The sequence below is a fragment of the Diaphorina citri genome, unplaced genomic scaffold, assembly GCF_000475195.1.
Source record: "Diaphorina citri unplaced genomic scaffold, Diaci psyllid genome assembly version 1.1 scaffold405, whole genome shotgun sequence".
Taxonomy (NCBI): domain Eukaryota; kingdom Metazoa; phylum Arthropoda; class Insecta; order Hemiptera; family Psyllidae; genus Diaphorina; species Diaphorina citri.
The window spans coordinates 131,245-155,339 of NW_007377840.1; the positions used below are offsets into that span (position 1 = coordinate 131,245).

General features: G+C 38.0%; 2 protein-coding genes across 2 annotated transcripts in view; one reads left to right on the forward strand and one right to left on the reverse strand.

Moving 5' to 3' along the window:
- Positions 1-8,335: 8,335 nt before the first annotated feature.
- LOC103508519 (neuroguidin-like) lies at positions 8,336-9,963 on the forward strand. The gene is made up of 2 exons (XM_017443787.1): positions 8,336-9,252; positions 9,927-9,963. The coding sequence occupies exons 1-2, from the start codon at positions 8,336-8,338 to the stop codon at positions 9,961-9,963; spliced, it is 954 nt and encodes a 317-aa protein (XP_017299276.1).
- A 4,293-nt stretch (positions 9,964-14,256) lies between these two features.
- LOC113467109 (serine/threonine-protein kinase phg2) overlaps positions 14,257-24,095 on the reverse strand; it is a 27,058-nt gene continuing 17,219 nt past the window's right edge. Inside the window, exons 4-6 of the mRNA XM_026823106.1 lie at positions 18,013-18,248; positions 17,898-17,952; positions 14,257-15,676 (exon numbers count right to left, since the gene is read on the reverse strand). Of these exons, the coding sequence (XP_026678907.1) occupies positions 14,257-15,676; positions 17,898-17,952; positions 18,013-18,248 (1,711 nt within the window). The remainder of the gene's footprint in view (positions 15,677-17,897; positions 17,953-18,012; positions 18,249-24,095) is intronic.

A 24,095-nucleotide genomic window follows, 5' to 3' on the forward strand; every position in this document is an offset into this window, starting at 1 on the left:
GAGCGATCAGTGTGTGAAATGTGAAATGTGAATGAGTGAATGGATCTCGTTCTTATATAAGAAGATAGAGCAGAGGTTCTCAAACTGGGGGGGCGTGGGGACAAATCAGGGGAGGCGCGAGCTTTTTCTATAAACCTCCAGTTCTGAAATTCCTCCCGCGCTAACTGCTTGAGCCACTGAGGTTGGTTCGTTTTGTTATTTGAGCGATCAGTGTGTGAAATGTGAAATGTGAATGAGTGAATGGATCTCGTTCTTATAATATAAGATAGAGCAGAGGTTCTCAAACTGGGGGGGCGTGGGGACAAATCAGGGGAGGCGCGAGCTTTTTCTATAAACCTCCAGTTCTGAAATTCCTCCCGCGCTAACTGCTTGAGCCACTGAGGTTGGTTCGTTTTGTTATTTCATAAAACCTATAAATAGGTAACCTACTTACTTGAATATAAAAAAAATCTCAAGTTTCAAATTCTCGTTTTGTTATTCCATAAAACCCATAGGTAAAAATATACCGAGGGGTTGGGTAAGGTAGGGGGGGCGTGAAAAAATGAGAATATGGCCAAAGGGGGCGCCATGCAAAAAAGTTTGAGAACCACTGATCTAATACATACAAACCTTTATCGCATTTAGCTGTAGTTTTTATCCCATTTACCTATAAAGTGGGGAGTTTCCATAATGTTGTGCCTGTTTTGATTACGATAAAAATAGAAATATGTACAACAATGACAATGCTACTGCCTACTTCTAGAGGATAGACGGAACTGTAACTACTAAGGTCTTATAGTCATTCGACTCATTCGTCCCGAAATCTGAGAGAAGGAAGACAGGATAGGAGAAAATAAAGCCAGCATTTCTGAGAATGAACTTGAACCGCGGCTGCCCCCCCCCCCCCCCCCCCCCCACCCCGTAACGCACGAATTCGGATTTTCCTACCTATAGGTACTTAGGTACGTTTTTTTTTAAATAAATTTGGATTTTTTTTTTTTTTTCAATGAATTTGGATTTATTTTTCTATTTTGACTCAAAAGACAAAATAAATTCTTCTATAATGTAATCGCAAAAAATAGCTAACTTTTCATTTAAATAAAAAAAATAGGTATTAACTAGGCCGGGCCGAGCCGAGCGAAGTTAAATAAATCTGGCAACAGTGGAAGAAAATAAAATATAAAAATCAAAACAAACAGCAGCCATTTTGAATCCGTGCAAATTTCTAGCGGATTTAAGGCTGGGATTTTTCGAGGCGGGTAGGTAATCAATGGATAAAGTCCGGTTTGGTGAATCCTGGGATACTGAAATCGCGTTTCTACCCGGCCGGGTAGAATCCGTTTTGACTGTCCAAGATTTTATTATCCTGCTGGATAGAATCCGACTTTTTCGATCCTAGAATTATTTCGGGGTTGTGCAATCCGGATTCTAATGGGGTTGAGATAATTTGGTTACTATAGCAGTGTAGAACACACACTGCGTGAATGTGAACCGAGACAACCCGTGTTCAGTATAGAATCCAGCACTGCACGAATTCGGATTTTCCTACCGGTGTAGAACACACACTGCGTGAATGTGAACCGAGACAACCCGTGTTCAGTATTGTAGAATCCAGCACTGCACGAATTCTGGTACGTCAAAAATTAACTTGTAGTCAGCTCCCATGGCGTAGTGGTCACTGCACTCGCCTTGCACGCGGGAGACCCGACCGGTGCCAGCATGGTAGGTAAACATTGGTTGTTAGGATTATCGCTTGGCGGCATTTTACCGCTTTTTGGCGGTTTTCGGTGTAATTTAACAATATCTCGGGGACGGCATGAGCTAGAGACTTGAAATTTTGTATGTAGTTCACAAATGCGACAAGAATGCAACACAAAACGTTTGGTTGAGATGGTTGCTGCGGTTGGCGGTATTTTGACCGCTTTTGGACAGATTTCGACAGTTTTTTGGTGGTTTTCAGCTATACTGACTAAACGGTTAGAGATATTGTAGGTATGTAGTTCACAAATGCGACAAGAATGCAACACAAAACGTTTGGTTGAGATGGTTGCTGCGGTTGGCGGTATTTTGACCGCTTTTAGACAGATTTCGACCGTTTTTTGGCGGTTTTCAGCTATACTGACTAAACGGTTAGAGTTATTGTTAAAGTTACTAACTAAATGGAACTAGAAATCGAGTGATATTCAAGACTTTTCCAAGATTTTTTTCCCACCTCTATAGCTAAGGGCCAGTATTGTATACTTTCACACAATAACTTATCTTGGAGTAGTAAAGAAGGTATGAATGCCGGTTTATGTAGAATGCTGGTAACATAAGATATTGTAAAAGTTACAATAGAGCATAAAAATAAGCATCATTCAATAGGATAAGGAAAGTCGTGTGATGTTCACACCAGATTTTTTAGACTAGCTAATGCTATAGCCCTAAGTCAAAGTTATTTGTTTGTTAATGTATACTTTCACACAATAACTTATCTTGGAGTAGTAAAGAAGGTATGAATGCCGGTTTATGTAGAATGCTGGTAACATATATATAAATCAGACAGTGATGTTCATAATACAAGTACCTTTAGTATCATATAAGTAAATTTTGAGACTGAGACAAAACACAAGTAACACACATTGTATTTCACCCTCAACCCTCAAGAAGGTGGGACTCAACTTGGAGCTTCCTTGAATGAACTGCTCTAATCCAGTAAAATTAAAACTCCATGATGGCCAAATTTTTAAAGCCAAGTAAGTACTTAATCTTTCAACTTTAGGGTAAAGTTCCAATTTCACTTAACACATTAAGGACGGCAGCCATTATTAATGAATTACCCCCTAGCCGGCTGAGATTTGTATGGGAGACTCCCTTTTTCTCTGTTTAATTTGAGAGTTGCTAAGCATTTCAAGTGTACACATTTAAACAACAGTTGTCTGTCTTTTTGTGGAGCACTATAGAAAAATTCCTCACCACCATAATTCAATACTTGTTTACTGTTTTTAGTTTTTAACTCAAAAGGTCCGTAACCTGACATGTTACCTGTGCGTCAGATTTAGCGAGAGCCGCCGTTGTCAAAACAAGGAAAATTTGATTCGGTAAAATAAAATTTAACATAAAAAACTTTGATCACAAAAAAAGCTTACGTGGACACAAGATAAAAAAATTCGAATATTACGAAAAAATACACAAAATTACGCTCTATAAATTACACTAAACAAAAGTTACAAAATTTGAAGCATTGATTTGATAATTAAAATTTAAAAGTATTAAGAGAGGAGAGCGAAGTTAACACCAACGAAGTTCTACTAATTTCAAAGTCTCTGACACCAGTCCTTTATGTGTTAACAACAATGTATCAATCTTTCATATTTACATACCTGTTGTCAAGTAATATTTGTGCCATATTTCTTGTACCATATTCCTCTCAACTTTTTTTTATTGTTTGTACCATTCAATATCAGATGTCAGTTCCAATATCCTTTATCATCTCGACAACTTGCTCGTGAGCACAAAGGTAGCTCTAAAAGCATCTCTCTCAGTGAACAACTTTAAAAACTGGATGGATGATTACACCTGAGAAACTTTTATTATTGTTTTCAATAGTTTAAATATTATTGAAGAGGGATGTAGGAAGTAGAAACAGACACTTTAATAGTTTCAATTTTCAAACTTTCTCTTTCAGTTTCACCCATCTGACACTTGTATGATTTTATAATTTAAAAAAATCGCGCCATTCGCTTGGAGGGATGGTCGAAAAAATAAACAAACAATTTTAATAATAATAATCATGTAGTGATAATAGTAGTAAGAATAATAACCATACAGTAGTAGTAGTCATGTTAGTAATAACCATGATAAAAGTGGGTTATAAAAAATAAAATTTTGCCACATTTTGGGAACTGTTTGTTTCCGAAAAAATCCAATGTGGCAACAATGGTGAACGAGTGTCCAAGTGAATGAATGGGTACCACTCGCGTCTACACAGCAAGAGTGGTGGCGCCATTAAATAATTAAATTTCATTTGGCAACACTGCCATTAACTGGCGGTTTTTTTAAATCTATAAAAGAATGCAAAGCAAAGATTATTAATTATTAGTTGGTACTTCCATTAAATAATTAAATTTCATTTGGCAACACTGCCATTAACTGGCGGTTTTTTTAAATCTATAAAAGAATGCAAAGCAAAGATTATTAATTATTAGTTGGTACTTGGTATTGGTAGTGGTAGCGCGTCTGCCTATCTGCCTTGTAAGCGCTAGGCCGCGGGTTCGATTCCCGCCCGGGGCGGATTTTATCCTGTCCTGTCTTCCTTCTCTCCTCGATTTCGGGACGATAAGACCATTGCAGTTAAAGTTCCCTCTGTCAAACCTCTTAAAAAAAAAAAATAAAAAAAAAATTTGTACTTTGTAGTAATAGTAATAGCTGAGCTGAGAGTAGTAGTAAGCTCAATTTTTTTTAGATCCTGTGAACCCCCCCGCCCTCACTACCCACCTCTGACTTTTGTCACACCAACACCCCGGAGTTCCAACTGTCCAACATATCAGACGGTATCGAGCCCCAAGACTCCACTGCAAGAGACCTTGTCAACAACATCTCCGGACACCCCTCTTGTGCTTGGATCAAACCCATCAAAATTGTATAGAAACACTTAAACGAACAAATGAATCAGCTCCATAAAACACTATAATTCATACACTGTAATATAAATAAAAAGTTACATGTGTGTGCTATAATAAAACTGTTAATAATAATCAATTTGTGTTTTACCGTATTTTTCGACATTTCGACCGCTATTTTACTGATTAAAGACTTAGTTAAGTACATACCTATCAAAAATGAAATGGTAGTAGATGTTGACATCTACTGACAAAAATGATAAACAACAACAAGAACAACGCCAACAACCTATCAAAAATGAAATGGTAGTAGATGTTGACATCTACTGACAAAAATGATAAACAACAACAAGAACAACGCCAACAACAACAACACCACCAACGCCACCAACAACAACAACAACAACAACGCCGCCGCCAAGACGCCAACAACAACAACAACAACACCACCAACGCCACCAACAACAACAACAACAACGCCGCCAAGAACAACAACACCAACAACAACAACACCAACACCAATACCAACACCAACAACTCACGGTATAATAAGAAGATCTGTAGGTACCTACGTTACCTACCTTAGAAAAAAGGAGTGACATCCCCCTCAAAAACACAAATGTGAAAAAAAGGCCAAGTTCCTATCCAAAAATGTCGGCCTATAAAAGTGGTGAGATCAGAAAATAAAGGCCAAGTCTGTGTTCCCAGTTTTTCGTGCCTTATGTGTCTTAATTTCCTTCAACCTTCTCTCAGTTTCAACTTGGCTATGTTTTCCCTATTCAAATAAATAAATAATTAAACGTGAAATCTGAAGAGAAAACATAGCCAAGTTGAAACTGAGAGAAGGTTGAAGGAATTAGGATTCATAAGGCACGAAAAACTGCAGACTTGGCCTTAATTTTCTGATCTCACCACTTTTATAGGCCGACATTTTTGGATAGGAACTTGGCCTTTTTTTCACATTTGTGTTTTTGTGGGTCTCTTTCTTACACTGAGCAGCTATTTTTGTAGATGCAAATATATTGTCAGGGTTGTACCCCCTCCTCCATCTGGCACTAACAAAAGAGGGAGGTAACTTGGCATCATGTATGACTTTAGGTGGCCTTTGTCTGCTCATAGTTCTAGCTGTCTTCCATTTTCATCGGTCTCTCTGTATCCCCATGCAGTTCCATGACAATTGAAATCACCTATTATAAAGTTGGTGTAGCTGAAATTGTCAGGTTCTGTAAAGGTAAAGTCAACACTGGGAGGTTTATAGATAGAAGTTACCGAGAATTTGGGTGTGCGAATTGTGAGTATCTCAACATTATTGTTCTCTGTAAGAGCAGCTGTTAGTATTTGAAGACCTGGCCGTGCAAAGATAGCGCTCCCATATTGTTCGTGTGGTCTCTCGATGTTCAAGTTCATACCAGGGATTACCTACAGGTCTCGGCCATGTTAACAAATTTACAATTTTTCATTAACCCTGAACCTTTTATCAATTCCAATCCAAATTTTTATTTTCAGCATTGAGATAACCCCACAGTGTTACACAAAATGCATATCTGATAACTATGACTGATATTTGCTCAAAATGGATTGAGGCAAAAGCGGTGAAAAACTATCTATTTGTCCGACTGATAGTAAATCAGTACGTGGCGATTGTCATGGACAAATGGACAATCAGTAAAAGAGCCAAAGCAAATATAGGTACCTAATTGCCTGTATGTTAGAATCTCGTGTCATTTAGTCGTGTTAGGCATTGTCATTTGACACATTAGAAAAAAAAAAAAAAAAAACTTTGTAATTTTCCGACCTCAGTTTTGTTTCATTCAAATATAGTAAATATCTATTCCTAATTACTCTGTCCTAAGTCGTTTATCCACCCTTTTTCCTCAGTCTTATCAGCTATCAAATCCAGCGTACCTAGAAAATAGTTCGGGCCAATAAGGGCATATTTTACTAATTCCTAATCAGAGTTGTTTACTCATTTCTAATCAAAGGCACTATGGTACACGGCTTAGGATAAGCTCAATAAAAAAAAAAAAAACTTTGTAATTTTCCGACCTCAGTTTTGTTTCATTCAAATATAGTAAATATCTATTCCTAATTACTCTGTCCTAAGCCCTATCTATTTGTCCGACTGATAGTAAATCAGTACGTGGCGATTGTCATGGACAAATGGACAATCAGTAAAAGAGCCAAAGCAAATATACATAGGTACCTAATTGCCTACCTATGTATGTTAGAACCTCGTGTTATTTAGTCGTGTTAGGCATGTCATTAGACACATTAGAAAAAAAACTTGGTAATTTTCCGACCTCAGTTTTGTTTCATTCAAATATGGTAAATATCTATTCCTAATTACTCTGTCCTAAGCTGTTTATCCACCTTTTTCCTCAGTCTTATCAGCTATCAAATCCAGCGTACCTAGAAAATAGTTCGGGCCAATCTAAGGGCATATTTTACTAATTCCTAATCAGAGTTGTTTACTCATTTCTAATCAAAGGCACTATGGTACACGGCTTAGGATAAGCTCAATAAACCACACAACTCTCTCATGCGTGATGAACATCCCAGACGTTTGAGAGGTGCATATAGGGTGACCTTTTGACCAAAGGCAAGCTCAATAAACCACACAACTCTCTCATGCGTGATGAACATCCCAGACGTTTGAGAGGTGCATATAGGGTGACCTTTTGACCAAAGGTTCATAGGTTGGACGAGATAAGCGCGTTAATTTCTTACATAACGCTCCCATTACCTTTGACTTCTGTCCAGAACATAGACATGGGGTGTTGGTATCAGCCTATCACAATTTCAGACAAACATAGTAAATGATTACCTTTTGTTGATATTTATTAGCTTTCCACCTTGCTATGTACATACTTTCCTGTAGTCTACACTAACGAGGTCCTGAATAACCAAAAAACTAAACATAGTAAATGATTACCTTTTGTTGATATTTATTAGCTTTCCACCTTGCTATGTACATACTTTCCTGTAGTCTACACTAACGAGGCCCTGAATAACCAAAAAACTACTTCAGCACTTCAGCAGTGACTTTCTTGAGGCATCAGATTGTTGTATCCCACCAGCGACATAAAATTAGTCAGACTGTCAGAGGAAGGCAATTACAGATATATTTGTAAGAGTGAACTTGGAAAAGGCTATCTTTATAATATGTACTTACGTCAGCTCCCATGGCGTAGTGGTCACTGCGCTCGCCTTGCACGCGGGAGACCCGGGTTCGATTTCCGGCGGGTATGGCGTCAGCTCCCATGGCGTAGTGGTCACTGCACTCGCCTTGCACGCGGGAGACCCGGGTTCGATTCCCGGCGGGGCCAAGAAATTTTGTATCATGCAAATGATTGATTCCGTGACTGGCTGTTGCGGGGCCCACTCAGCCTCGTGAGGAAAATGAGTAGCTGTGACATACAAATGCGCATAGCGACCGGTGCCAGCATGACATTGGATTTTAGGATTATTGAGATATTCCCGCAGTCTCTGCACTCTGTGTATTTCTTATGGTGATTTTAGCGATCAAAAATTGGTTGGATTTTAGGATTATTGAGATATTGGGAAAATCCTACAATGCTGCAGTGAGCACCAAAGTTGTGACATAATAACACAAAGAAACAGTATTTACATGAAAGAAAAATAACCTGAAAACTGACCAAAGAACCCATTTTATTTGTTCTGAACAGGATAAAACAAAAAAGATTTGACAAGATTTGTGCGAGTAAAATAATTTAGTTCCGTGTCCGTGTAACATAATGATAATGGAAGTGGAAAAATCAAGAGAATTGCCTCCTGAAGCAAAAGAGAAGCAGGACCTTGTGAAGCAAGTCAGAACGCTACTATCCACCATTAGTTCAGCAGCCAAGGATGCAAACACTTCCCTCGATAATATTAACAAACAGGAACTCAGTGTAAGCAAAGGCATCAGTATTCTGGATGTCAAGTACCAAAACAAGCTCATGTATTTAACCAATATCTCATATCTGATGATGAAACGCTTGCATGGTAAACAAATACACGGAGATGAAGCTATAGATCGTCTGGTGACTTTGAGAACTGTACTGGAGCGCATTCGGCCTCTAGAACAGAAACTTAAGTATCAGATAGACAAATACATCAAGATAGCAACACGGGGCGATACAAATCCTAATGATCCAACCAGTTTCAAGGCAAATCCCGATATGCTCATGATGAATGAAGAACCATCGGATGATGATGAGGAGGAAACAGGAAAGAAAAAGAAGAAAGATAAAGGCGAGGTGGAGGTGGTAGTATATAAACCACCCAAACTATCCTCTGTACATTATGATGGGGATGTGTCCCGGAACGAAAAACAGGCGAAAAGTTTGGAGCGTGCCCGCAAGAGAGCGCTGTCTAGTAACCTCATGCAAGAACTTAAGGAAGAATATCTGGACCGACCCATGGAATATTCACACTCGTCCAGCAATACATTGAAGAATATCATGTCAGAGCGAGAACTAGCAAGACAAGACTATGAGGAAACCTATTTCACACGACTCCCGTTGGAGAAGAAATCAAAGAAATCCAAGTTCAATCAGTTAACATTGAATAGCATTGGAGATCAAGTAACCAGATTTGAAGATCTTAGTGCTTTACATGGGGGAGGAGGAGAAGATGATGAAGATGAACCAAGCAAGAAACGAAAAAGAATGTTAGGAGGAAAGAACAAGAAGAGAACAGGAGGAGGAGGAGGAGGCAAGGGGAAAAGAAAGAAGAGGAAGTTAAATATAATAATGAGTGTTCAAGTTAATACAGGATGTACACCAGGATTTTTTTTCCAGGGGGGGGGGGGGATTAGATTAATCATGAAAGTAATGATGACCAGGACTGTCTATTATTAACTTAACCCTTCGTAGTGGCAACCCCATAACACTGGGACCTTTGTGGTTCCCAGGGTTTTTCACTACTATTTACATAAGAATCGATCTTTTATTAATAATATTTTCCTACTTAGAGGGGATTGATTTCCAATATGAATGTACTCCGAAGATTGGCTTTACGTACAAATCCTCACATATCCTCTGCTACTAAGATGAATCCGCTGTAAAACTCACCTTCATGTTTTGTTACAACTCATACCATCTCCTCCCTTAATACTTTGATGTTGTAAATCTAGAAATATGTACGTGTAGGTTACCTATTATGTTTTTGTTGTATTGTTAAATCATTATTATTTTATCCTGTTTACATTAAATCCTGCATTTTTACGTCATCTTATACTATGTCTCTTATCAAAGTTTTTTTTCTGAGTAAGTAATGCTGGTCATAATTCGTTTGTTTCATTTGGGGATGTAGAATTTGCTCCACTATTGATTTCTATAACAGACCACTGATACATGAGTTGTTGAAGGTCATCACATAGTACAGCTTAAAATACTCAACCATAACCATCTGTCTAGAATAGAATTTTTGTTTTGACCAAAACTAAAGTCCACTCTAGATTTTGGAGCCTAGACTGGGCGTCCCCTGTGGTTAATAACTGCTTACACACTGGAGGTCAGATTCTGTTCTTGGTGGGGTCAAATGTTTAATAATGCTGCTGGGGTGCACTCTGCCTCATGAGAACAGTTGATTCTGGGAAGTCATGTGTTCACAACTTCCAGATCCCAAGATAAATCAATTTAATTAATATGGGTAAATCTTGAAGTCTGACGTCACAGTATACACTCCTGTATGTCACATGAAATGTCCCGTTTAGAGTGTCATTGAGAAAATTCATAACATTGAGTGAAGCCTTTACTTTTTGTACTTGTTCTGCTAATATTTTTAGTGTCGTGTTTTGGGATCCCTATGTTTTATTAAAATAAATGCATTTCGAATTTTCGTTTAATTTTCTCTCATAGTTACTTATGGTTGTACAATTTAATATATGTATTTTTTTTTTCCTATTTAAAATATTATCTTCTTTGTTTTATTGATGGGATAGCTTTAGGCCGAAAGTATAATATTTGTTCTTCTGAATATCTGATGAACATTTTCCGACCAAATATCTTTTCCTGATATGTGCCTGTTCTTTTCTCTGTATTTCCCCGAACCAGTCTTTAAAAAGATGTTTGATAAAGGTAAAGGGAACTGTAACTGCTAAGGTCTTATTATCCCGAAAGCGAAGAGAGAAGATAGACAGGATTGGAGAAAGCCAGCCGTTCCGAGAACGAACATTATCCGTTCAGGATAAAATACACCCCGGGCGGGAATCGAACCTGCGGTCCAGCGCATACAAAGCAGACGCGCTACCAACCAAGCTGACGAGGCTGGATAAAATACACCCCGGGCGGGAATCGAACCTGCGGTCCAGCGCATACAAAGCAGACGCGCTACCAACCAAGCTGACGAGGCTGGCTCTCCTTATCCTTAATGCAGGGAATTCTGAAAGTTAAAAACATTAACCTTCTGGTCTGGTTTCATAAACTAGAAGACCACATCATCATTAGTCTTCAGCCTCAAATCTCGACAAGCTAAAATTGTTTGGAATAAATAAACAAGATAAGCTTCAAATAATGGCACATAGTAGTTGGATAATATAATATTGCACTTTAGGTACACTTGATATCAATATTGGCATAAGTCTGGGAAATACAGGCTACACTCTATCTCCAGCACTGGGTGACCCATTTTCTAATGGTTTTCGCTTTCCTCAATGATAAAACACATACGTAGATATAGAGAACACTTTGTCAATAAATATGAAATTTTCATGGAGCTTCCACTATGAATCCTGTAGGAACCATGATCAATGTGTAAGCACAACATTGTTCATGTCCTGAAAATTTCCTATTGGCATAGATGCATGGAAGGAGTAAGAAGTAATAAACATCTAAAATAAATAACAAATTATTGTAAATTAGGAAGTAAAAAAAAAAATGGAAGATTAGAACTTTTAACAGACAATATAAAACAATAATAGTAGTAGCCTACTGCTGGAGTAAAGGGACTTTTCAGTCCTATGCGAGCAGTATAAATAAGCACTATTATTATTATTACATCCATAACTGACTTCCTGAAAAGTACTAATGTGTACTTATATAGTCTCTTATCTTTCTTTATGTTGACTTTTTCTAGTGCAAGAATATGAGAGACTCTAAACAAGAGATAGAGAAGCCAATATTTTGCTAGTTTGAACGATGATTAAATGTAAAACAATCTTATTCTCTCTTGAATCCTGCCTCGGTGGCGTAGTAGTCATGACACACACCTGGTAAACAGGGGGGCGTGGGTTCAATCCCAGCCGAGGCTTGTATTTTATCCTCATTTATTTGAAAATTTGACCACAGGAGAGATATGGAAACTATTGATGATGACTATTATGATGGCTATGAGAATGAAATAGGTAAAGTGTTCCAACATTGAAACTAGATACTTACTACCTCACTCTGCTAAGGAATATCTAACTAACATGATGGACCTGTCCTAATATTAATATCCTTCCTTTATACATCATACATAAACGAAATAAGCACTACATAATTTGAAATGAATCTGTGTGCATGAATTTCTGTGGAATTCATGTTTGTGCACATATGTTATCTCCTGAAGTCTGACATCAGAGTTCAGGACTCGGACAGAAAAAAAATATTGAATTTTTGACCTTTTGCAGTTATACCTCAGATTTGGATTTTTTCACAAATTTTTTTCATAGAAATCAACCTTTTAATCATAGTTTTTACCCAAATGCAACTGCTCCATAGTACATTCAGAAGCCAGAACAATGAAAAATTGTTACCAAAAAGAGCTGTCACAACTAAGGATAAAATATCGGTGAGCAAGTATTGATATTTTACTTGCAAGTAGTATCAAAAAGAAAGTATCGATTTGACTGATACTACCAGCTGCAAAGTGTCAATATTTCAAAGTTTTGGTATTGGTAAAATCTCACCTTTCCTAATACATATTATGATTTGGTAAAGTTCCAGTCCTACTTAAATGTTCAAAATTGAGGTTGTGGTTATGTACTGGTTTGAGATGAGCTCGGACTAGGTGAGTTTGATAGGGAGAACTGTAACTGCAAATGTCTTATCGCCCCTAAAGCGAAGAGAGAAGGAAAACAGGATAGGAGAAAGCCAACCGTTTGGAGAACGAACCTTATTCCTTCAGGATAAAATACACCCCGGGCGGGAATCGAACCCGCGACTTAGCGCTTACAGGGTTGCGACCTTCCAAGGCTGGCGAAAACTTCTTCTAAATCGGTTAATAACGTTTGGAGTGTGTTGTGGTAAGGATAAGGAATTGAAGACGGATGGACGGGACGGAACAAAAATGATTAGGAAATAATAAATACATGTTAGTAGAGATTTGGATTTTGATTGACAAACCAAGTTCAATACGTCCGCTTCATAATACGATGTGTTAGTAACACCTGAGACGTTCTCTACCACCTAACGCTTACTTCGATCTCCATTATAATGTAGCAACCTCTGTGTCCGAGTGAGTGTCTTCACCCCGGAAGTCTCGGGTTCGATTCGGCTCTGTGCTATAACCATTCCGGCAGTCCGAGTCCGATAAAAGACATTATAGATTGTCTAGGAATTACATTTTACAAGGTGACAGTGCTTGGAAGTATGGAAATTAATTGCAAAGAATGCAAAGGAAGCTCTTGGTAATGCTGTGCTATGCACAAAAGTTGGGGGAAAAAAATCGACTTTACCACAAATAATTTCAGATGTGATTGTTTTGATTTTGATGTGAATTATTATGTACGAGTATGCAGTGGGTGAAATTCTATCTAATAAATAAATAAGGATAGCATTCCATGGTAGGTGTTAGTGTCTTGGGGGAAGATAGCAAGGTTTGTAATTTTGTTCTGTTTGTTTCTGCAGGAAGACAGACAATGCCACCCCCCAAGCACAACTTGTTTGGTTTTAGACTGAAACACTGGCAGTACATTATTCCTCTCGTCGGGTTGGCGTTTGGGAAAATGTACACGGATCTAGAAGCGGAGAGAAAGACGAGATTCCGTGATAAGAGTCTGCTCTATGGAAGTAAAAACATTGAGACTCCATCGTGGCCTGCAAACAAATGGTGGCCCAGAATTTCACAATGAGAGTCATACAATACGTTAGAGAAATGAGAAATCACTCATTAAATTAGATGGATTGTATTTAGTAAACACCAAAGATTGAGAAATTAAAAATTAACATGCTTCTTCTTTCATCCAAGACACAAGTACCCAAAACTAGCTCCAAATGAGTTGTAAAATTTTAACCCTGCCCTGTTTGGAAATTATTTGAATAGCTTTTCTTCATTAAATAAGCTTGAAACTAACATGTAAGGTGAATCCTATTGAATAGGTATTTTTATGTCTTTATATTGTAATTCTCTTACTGTTGCGTTGAAAACTTGAAATATAAAAATAAACATGTTGATTAGAAGCTAATAATGCATATTCGTCCGTTTTTCTTCATTTGTTCCTCTAAAATTTTATTTGACAACAGGTGAAAATGTAGAATCGAGTACTGGAGAGATAGATTTTGGGTTTTCCTTGAATGGATTTTTGCTAACAACTGACTGGGTATTAAAAAAAAATTAAAGTGTACAAAAAATTCAAAGCCATGGACCATTTTAGGAGAGTGGGGTTAACATGATCGCCTTCCTTGGAAGTGACACGCTCGCCCGTTAATTTAGCAAAGGAGGAATATTTTCTTGCTCTAACTGCTAAACACTAACAATTAATTTTGTTTACAAGAACGAGTGCAGGGCATTTTCTCATCTCATCAATATCATTGAATAGCTCGATGAATTGATCTTTAAAGTGAACATGGCGATGGTATTTGATAGGTTTAACTTTGTTAGGATCTATTTTAGCCACGGTTGGTAAGATACTAGTATCTCCGGGATCAGCGCTGAATGAACTATCATTATCTTCAATAGCCTTGCTCTTCCTGATTGGTAAACTCGTCTTTGAAATCCTCGCATGGTTTAGAGGTTTGTCCCTATCCAACAGTTTCACTGTTTCATTGTCGCATGATAGTTTTGACCTCCTGGAGTCTTTGCATTGTTTCAGATACACTTGAGCCCGTTGTATTTTATCTTGGACGAGTTTTTCCTGCATTGCTAAACATTTCTCTCTTTTGTTGAGGCTCATTTCCAGGGCTTGGAGTTGTTTTTCTTTAGTTTTAATATAGGCTTCATGCTGACGAATCCTATCCAGCTTTTCTTTCAACAACATTTCCAAGCTGTCTGTATGATTGGAGTTGTGTTTGTTTTGAAAGGCGAGTATTTCGTTAATTTTGTGCTCCAGTGTTTGATAGCAAGCTATGATCTGATCTTTGTTCATTGCATCTAGAAGTTCTCCACCACTACCATTTGTATTTTCTTCAAGGATTGAAATAATTTTCACGTCTTGGCCTTGGTCAGACATTTCATCTATGGCCGTTTCCAAGTAGGGTTTCATCTTGGCTTTGTTTTGAATTGATTCCAAGTAGGGTTTGTCTTGTTTTACATTGGTATGGTTTCCTTGTGAATCATTTCCATTATCTTCTCTACTTCTCTTCTGTTCAGACTCTGCATTAGTGTTATTGTTATTAGTTGTGTTAAGTAAGCTTTTACCATTCATATAGATGCTTTCCTCACTAGAATAGCAAGGCATTACATTCTTCATATGCATTTTACTGTTGAATATTTGTCGGATGAGACTTATTTGATTGACAGTGAGTTCAGTGTCTGGTTTAGTTTTATTATCAGGATCTAGCAACCTCTGTCTGATTCCAGTTCCTACTATAGCTTCAGGACACGCATAGTTTGTGTCTCGTTTTGGTTCGTTTACAAGACCCACAGCATTTCCCTTCTCATCCATTATTGAAAGTTGTTCATTTTCATGAATTTCCTTGTTATTATCTACACATGTTCCATAGATATCATCTTCAGGCTCATAGTTTTGAACTTGACAGGTTTCTATGAAAGGTTTTGTACTATCCTCACAGTGTCTTCTATTCTCTTTCATACAGAAGCTTGTGTGTTTCACCACTAGGGGGTGTTGTAGCAGTGTTTCTATGTTGGGACGGGTTTCATTGTTTTTACTCAACATAAAAATAACAATGTGATGTAAGTATTCTGAGTAATGGATTGGAATCCTATGAAACCTGAAACACAACATTTATATTTCTTTCTTTAAATAATTCAACTTTCCAAATAACACGTAAATAATGGACAAACCTCTAAACCATCCGAGAATTTCAAAGACAAGTTTACCAATCAGGAAGAGCAAGGCTATTGAAGATAATGATAGTTCATTCAGCGCTGATCCCGGGGATACTAGTATCTTACCAACCGTGGCTAAAATAGATCCTAACAAAGTTAAACCCATCAAATACCATCGCCATGTTCACTTTAAAGATCAATTCATCGAGCTATTCAATGATATTGATGAGATGAGAAAATGCCCTGCACTCGAAAAAATCAGTCATGAAACTTACAGAAATATAGATGTTAGGAACAACCATGACGAGTGTGATAATCAGCATGTTATAGAACTATCGAGATTAAGAAGACATGATGATGAATGGAACAAAATGAACACACACACTGGCAGTTATAAACATCAACACAATCTCCCCACTGGATACAAACAGTTACTAAACAATGTAAAACCCAACCACCTACGAGAGGAAAGAAAACCTCTGTCCAACATATTTTCCAACCCTGAACCCAACAATAATAATATGAATAAAAGAATCTCAAGTACTAGTGGACTCAAAACGTCTGGATTTGTAACAAGTACACTGAACGGAAATCATTCAAATGATATAGAAGCAAGTACCATGGTACCATTATCACAGGATAATCAGATAAAGAAACAACATAGCTTGATAGGAATGAAAAAACATTTCCTGAAATGCAAAAGCTCGCAGCACTTACAACCCGAGTGGATAAGAAAATCAATGAAAAATAATCACCACACCATTTCCCTGAAACTCATAGGAGAAGATAAGGAAAATGAAATGATAAATACTATGGCATCCTTCGATGGAAAAATCAGCCAAGATTCCAATCTAAAGCAACTCAATCCAGATAACATAAATATCGTACGACAACAACTTCAACCTTTGTACTTACAAAACCAGAAGCCCAAACCTAAATATAACTTGAAAGATGTGTTAAAAACAAGGTATGATGTTTTAGAACTATCCCCAGTGAATAGTGAGCTATTAGGACCAAGATAAATACCTAATAACAACATAGAAACACTATTGTAAATACCCTTTTGCCATGATGAAGTTAATTAATTTATCGTAAAGCATTTTATATTGTCTGTTAAAAGTTCTAATCTTCCATCGTTCTCCAAACGGTTGGCTTTCTCCTATCCTGTTTTCCTTCTCTCTTCGCTTTAGGGGCGATAAGACATTTGCAGTTACAGTTCTCTCTATCAAACCTCTTAAAAAAAGGAAATTTTCAGGACATGAACAATGTTGTGCTTACACATTGATCATGGTTCCTACAGGATTCATAGTGGAAGCTCCATGAAAATTTCATATTTATTGACAAAGTGTTCTCTATATCTACGTATGTGTTTTATCATTGAGGAAAGCGAAAACCATTAGAAAATGGGTCACCCAGTGCTGGAGATAGAGTGTAGCCTGTATCATATCTACGTATGTGTTTTATCATTGAGGAAAGCGAAAACCATTAGAAAATGGGTCACCCAGTGCTGGAGATAGAGTGTAGCCTGTATTTCCCAGACTGGCTGGACAATATTAAATAGGTTGGATAAGATATTACATTTATACAATGGAGATTTTAGCGATCAAAAATTGATCATATCTCGGGATCGGTTTAGATTTTCCCAAAATCCTTTCTTATTGCACACATAGACCACAAAAGGAATATTCCTACCAAATTTCAGCTTTCTAGGTGTTGTGTCAGGAGATAGAGCGATCTCTGTGTGTGAATATGAATGAGTGAATGGATCTTGATTTTATAATATAAGATAATCTGCTGTCCGTTACCGGAATGGATAGAATACGAGGTACGGTGAAAGTGACTGAGATCTCAAGGAAAATACAGGAAAGAAGACGTCAATGATTCGGCCTTAGAGGGGGGGGGGGGTACAAGTGTAATATCAGTATATCATTAAGTATAAATTATAATAATTGTTTATTATGAAAACTTAATATATGATGACTGAAGATGATATTAGTGTGATTTCTGTGGACACTGCAGCTGACACAAGTTTGTGAATATCGACATTCACATCTTTGGTACACAAACATAGAAGGTGAGCAAGAGACACATCTGAAAGATAGTTTAATTGGTTTTTTACATGCTTCATAGTCAAAAAAGCACTTTTGCACATGTATGAACTACCAAACATTGATGTAATGTTCAGCCCTAGAGTTCACGGTCCTCGGGTTGGACAACCCTGCAATATCATGTCAAACAATGTAAGTAGACAAATCTACAATTTTATTTATACTATAACTTACCGGACTCATATAATATGGAGTGCCCACTAGAGTGTAGGAATGGGATTCATTCATGTTGAGTATACGGGCTAGACCGAAATCTCCCAGCTTAACATTATTATTCTCATCTAGGAATACATTGGCAGGTTTAATATCACGATGTAGAATACAGGACGAGTGACAAACTTGAAGTGCCTTACTCAGCTGATACAGAACTTTCCATATGAACCTCTCATCCAGATATTGCTCCGTTCTAAACACAAGAAAACGAAAATATGTAGTACCAGTGCCTTACTCAGCTGATACAGAACTTTCCATATGAACCTCTCATCCAGATATTGCTCCGTTCTAAACACAAGAAAACGAAAATATGATTAAAAAAAAACATGTAGTAATAAAATAGATAGAAGAGGGAACTGTAACTGCTTATCGGTCTTATATGCTTAAGGTATTATCGTCCCGAAAGCGAAAAGAGAAGGAAGACAGGATATGAGAAAGCCAGTTTAGAGTGTCATTGAGAAAATTCATAACATTGAGTGAAGCCTTTACTTTTTGTACTTGTTCTGCTAATATTTTTAGTGTCGTGTTTTAGGATCCCTATGTTTTATTAAAATAAATGCATTTCAAGAAAGCCAGCCATTCCGCGAACGAACTTTATCCCTCCAGGATAAAATGCGCCACGGGCGGGAATTGAACCCACGACCTAGCGCTTGCCAGGTAGATGCACTACCCTCCAAGCTAATTAGACTTATAATCTTACATACATCCACCTGGTGGTGTAGTGGTCAAGGCGCTCGCCTGGTAAACAGGAGGGCGTGGGTTCAATCCCAGCCGAGGTATGGAATTTTATCTGTTAGTCCCTTAGCCAGATTAAACAGGTCTACACTCTCTGTTCAAATTCCCCCAGCCAGACTAAGCCTCGGTGGTTGTGGTCAAGGCGCTCGCCTGGTAAACAGGAGGGCGTGGGTTCAATCCCAGCCGAGGTATGGAATTTTATCCTCATATAGGGTAAGTGTACCAATTATTCGCCCACCTAAAAAATGTACCATTTATTGGCCCACCTGCCCACATTTTTTTTCTAATTTTTGTTTTTATGACTACAATTTTTGAATAGCACTGGTTCGATAGCAGTCTTTAAGCCTTTTCTTTTGGTGAAATTGGATCTTGAAAAATTTCGTCTAGTTCAGACTTATGTGGCGTATGGTACAGGTGGGCCAATAAATGGTACGTTTTTTAGGTGGGCGAAAAAATGGTACACTTACCCAGAAAGCCAGCCATTCCGCGAACGAACTTTATCCCTCCAGGATAAAATGCGCCACGGGCGGGAATTGAACCCACGACCTAGCGCTTGCAAGGTAGATGCACTACCCTTCAAGCTTATAATCTTACATACATCCACCCATGTTAACCCTCTATGGGTTTCCTGCACCATGAGCACGTCACATTTATGTTTAGCACATATGTCAGCTAGTAAAACTTCCTTATCATGTCGTATCGTACCTCTACTTTTTTTTAATAAAATATTCCAAATTTCATTTTCTCTCATAGTTACTTATGGTTGTACAATTTAATATATGTATTTTTTTTTTCCTATTTAAAATATTATCTTCTTTGTTTTATTGACGGGATAGCTTTAGGCCGAAAGTATATTTATTTTGTTCTTCTGAATATCTGATGAACATTTTCCGACCAAATATCTTTTCCTGATATGTGCCTGTTCTTTTCTCTGTATTTCCCCGAACCAGTCTTTAAAAAGATGTTTGATAAAGGTAAAAGGAACTGTAACTGCTAAGGTCTTATTATCCCGAAAGCGAAGAGAGAAGAAAGACAAGATTGGAGAAAGCCAGCCAGAACCCCATTTTAAGGAACAGGCCCCACTCTTCGGCTAACTTCGTCAAAATTCGTATTTTCCTACAGCGCAATTTTTGCCCGGCTTCCTTTTGTCTTTGATCGCCTTTTCGCGATTATCGATTGAAAATTTAGATCTGCTGCTGCTTTTTCTAAGATTTTTTCCCTTTTTTAATAATAAAAGTTCTTTTTAGCCATGGCAGGCTAAATCATTAGCCAGCCCTGTGTGGGCTGTAGTTGGAGTGATGCGGTGAATGTGAGAAATGAGTAATTAAATCCCCGGAGAAGAAGTTCCTCAGCCTAGAAATCTCATGAAGAATTCCCCAAGCCCAAAAGTCCTGTAAGGCATACTCACCATCTTTATTGGAAAATTGAAGAAGAACTGTAGTCCAGAATCCGTAATGTATACTTACCATACTTGCCAACTTTAACCCTCTCTCCCAACAAGAAATTTACATGGAATGAAAATTGGAGACATATAAATAGAGTTGTTTGGTATAAAAAATTCTCCCCACACTTGATCCCTATTATTATTCTCCCCTCATCATCTCTTTTTCATATTAATCACTAGATATTCCCTCAATATTAATTGAGATCATCAAAATGGTTGGTCCTGAAAAGGACCGTTTTGATAGAACCATTATAAAGAGGGAAGATGGAAGAATAAGGATGAAAATGATGACAGATGTATGTTCGTGTTGGTGTTTGTGTTGGTGGATCTGGTGTTAGAAGGATTGGGCGTTGAGTTGGTAGATTCAACGTTTCCAGGGTACGCCCGACTGCGATTGAAAAGCTATTTGGTATTCGTAATAGTTGCAATCTTCTTGGAGGCTCCTTCTGTGTACCCCAAATTCCGGGCTCTAGTTATAATTAACCTTCTTTTATTTTCAAGGAGAAGATGATGACATCTTATCAACCTGGCAGAATGATAAACCTGATGTGGATGCAGACAATGTCACAAGTTTTATATTCAACTCAAATGTATCACTGGCCTTTGAACAGCAGAAACAAAGATTACCAATATTTAAAAACAAAAATCACATTCTATATCTTCTAGAGTCCTATCAGACAATTATTTTAGTTGGGGAAACAGGAAGTGGGAAGAGTACACAAATTCCTCAGGTAAGAAAGCTCATTTTTTAACTTTATTCCTTGATAGACAGTATATCCCAGAAGTTCTATAAGTTACCTCTATCTTTTGGACAGCTTGGTATTTTTGAATTGTGATCGATCCTAGGATTAGAAAAAGGCATATGGCCCATCTAGTGGTAGCATCAAAAAATTGGTTTGATCTTGGGAAGCGGCACCTTTTCGTTATCTTGAAGTCTTAGGTGGAAGGGTATGATCCTTACACTCCCTACACTCAAAGTAGTGTGAGCCAGCTTAGTCCCGAGCCGCTTACGGCGGCCGATTTTTGGTGGAAAATTTATCTCTCAAAATACTACCCATGTAATAAGGGATCCCCCACAAAAACACAAATGCGAAGAAAAAAAAGGCCAAGTTCCTATCCAAAAATGTCGGCATATACTACCAAAACATAAATCTGAATTCTTCTCGAAATCTGCATTATGCATAAAACTGAATTTGAATTCTCGACATTTGCATTTCTAGCTTTTGAAACGAACCAACCAATCAACCATAAATAAATAAAGAATTATCTGCAACTAATGGGATTTGAACCCGCGATCTAGAAGTTGAGCGTCAGGAGCTGTTTCATTCGAACATCATAGACTCATAAACGACATACATAGGGTTCCCAGACGTCCATATTTCGCGGGACATGCCCCGCTTTTTAGCCCGTCCTTCCTTTATTAAGACGATAGTAATAAAAAAAAAGGTATAAGGGACGGGCTATTGTATTCGCTTCGGTGTCGTCTGTCTTTGTCCCCATAGAAGGACTTATCCAAACCTAATCGACCTATATGTATATCAAATTAAAGGTCTTTTTACCAGGAACACGAAAGTGGTGGTTCAAATTTTGTCCAGAGAACCATAAAGCCAAAAAAAACTGGTTTTGGGGGGATTTTTTTCACATTTTCTCACACAAATGAGCTCTGATCTTGAAATTTGTCGCGACGACCTATAAACTTAAAGCGAGAAAGTTTTAGATAACACTTCAGTCGTTAATTTAAGACCGGTTTTAGCGTCATCTATGTTAAGCTACGCCGAGCAAGGCCAATAAATGGATGGGTGACCTAAACATTATATTTGAAACACTAAAAGGAATAAAGGAAGAACGGGCTCTAGTCTTGATTTTAAATCATTACATGAAAGTATGTAGGTACATAATTATATTATGTAGTAATAGGGAGCGCGCAGCGCGACCGCATGTACAACCGTGCGAAGCTCCGGGAGAGCGCAGCGCAACCGTAAACAAGGGAGCGCGAAGCGCGACCGCATGCACAACCCCGCGAAGCCCCGGGAGCGCGCAGCGCAACCGTAAACAAGGGAGCGCGAAGCGCGACCATACGCACAAGCCCGCAAAGCCCCGGGGGCGCGCAGCGCGACCGTATACGCAACCTCCGGAGCACGCAATGCGAGTAATACAAAATGACCCAGAAGAACCGAAGCCCAAACGTAAAAAAACTTTACGTCCTGAATATCCAATAAAACGAAGAGGAAAAAAATGAAACCTTACCTAGTTATATCTTTACAAAAAGGAATTAAGATTCATAAGGCACGAAAAACTGGGAATGCAGACTTGGCCTTTATTTTCTGATCTCACCACTTTTGGTGGTGTTGTTGTTTTTGGCGTTGTTCTTGTTGTTGTTTATCATTTTTGTCAGTAGATGTCAACATCTACTACCATATCATTTTTGATAGGTATGTACTTAACTAATTCTTTAATTATCAGCAAAATAGCGGTCGAAATATCGAAAAATATACGGTAAAACACCGCTAACCGTTGTACTGATGTTAATAAAAACTGACTAAACTGAATATTAAACAAAATAGGTAGGTACATAAGTACTAATAATTTTCTTTAACCACGATCGAGTAAACTACGGGCTAAAAAATTTCCGGAGGGACGGGCCCAGCTTGTTATTTAGTTACTATGACATTCATTCACAAGCACATGAAACCTAGAGCTGAGGAGGAAACAGCTTAGGTCCATGGCATTTTCTTCAGACATTTTCATGGCAATTTTTTTCTTCTGTCATTTACATCGCGCTTCCGACTTCAGGTTTAACATACCCAAGAGTATTTGTTCTCAGGTAGGTAGGTAATCTTTCCATTATAGTGATTTACTTTTAATTTTGAATTTTAAATTTTTTCTGTAGAGAGAAAATTTGTGTGTGCTGTTCATAGCACTTTATTAGTTGTCTAAGCAAAAAAAAAAAAAAAAAAAAAAAAAAAAAGTGGTGAAATGTGATGTGATGATTTCAACAAGGTTATTTTTTCCTTCTAATCAGTATCTACTTGTGAGCCGGTTGGTGTTATGATACCAAGCTCATCCATAGGCATCACTGAACCAGAAGACGTAATCTCATGTAACAAGCTTAGCAAACAGAGTGTCCTGAAGACCTCATCGAGATCAACTTTAGGTACACACTAGTTGGCTACATCCAATTAGATTGATGATGGTACTACTGCTGAACATGCATGACAAAAATTAAGATACATGACTGAGGGAATCTTGATCGAAAATGATGACCACGATCCTTCTGTTGAGAAATATTCTGTTATTATGTTGGATAAAGTACATGAGAGAACAATTTTCACCGACATTTTAATGGAATGCTCCAGAAAATTCTCAAGGTAGGTACCTATGTATGTACTAAGTGTAACCATATCCGCCTTTGGTAGGAGGAGCTTGGGAGGCGTAACCCCCCCAAACTTATCAACAGCTCGGCGCTCCTTACACTGATAATCAGTGCGGCATGTTACAGAAATAAGGTACAATCCAAAACATCAATATTACATTCCTTATTCGAACGCTCAGTAGGATACGTAACGGGTCATTTTCTGATAGGTCATTTTTCATGATTGTCAAAACACGCTAGGCATGAGTTTGCTATAGGGATGCCAAATCGGACAGTCTTGCAGCCATTGGATCCGTGTTGGCTGTCTTCATTAGTCTTGGTAAACTAAATGATCTCGACGAACGGTAAGAGCAGAGACTGAAATTTGGGTATGTATAGCTGTCAAATTGCAAGGATATGCGACCACGCCAAACTTGTTACAGACCGGTGCAAGCTTGGCGGCATTTTACCGGGCTTTTGGCGGTTTTCGGTGTAACTTTAACATATTC

Excerpts from the sequence above, each read along its gene's own strand:
- LOC103508519 (XM_017443787.1), top strand. The coding sequence starts at position 8,336 with ATGATAATGGAAGTGGAAAAATCAAGAGAATTGCCTCCTGAAGCAAAA. Across the intron at positions 9,253-9,926 it reads AGCAAGAAACGAAAAAGAAT|ACCACTGATACATGAGTTGT; the intron begins GTTAGGAGGAAA and ends TTTCTATAACAG.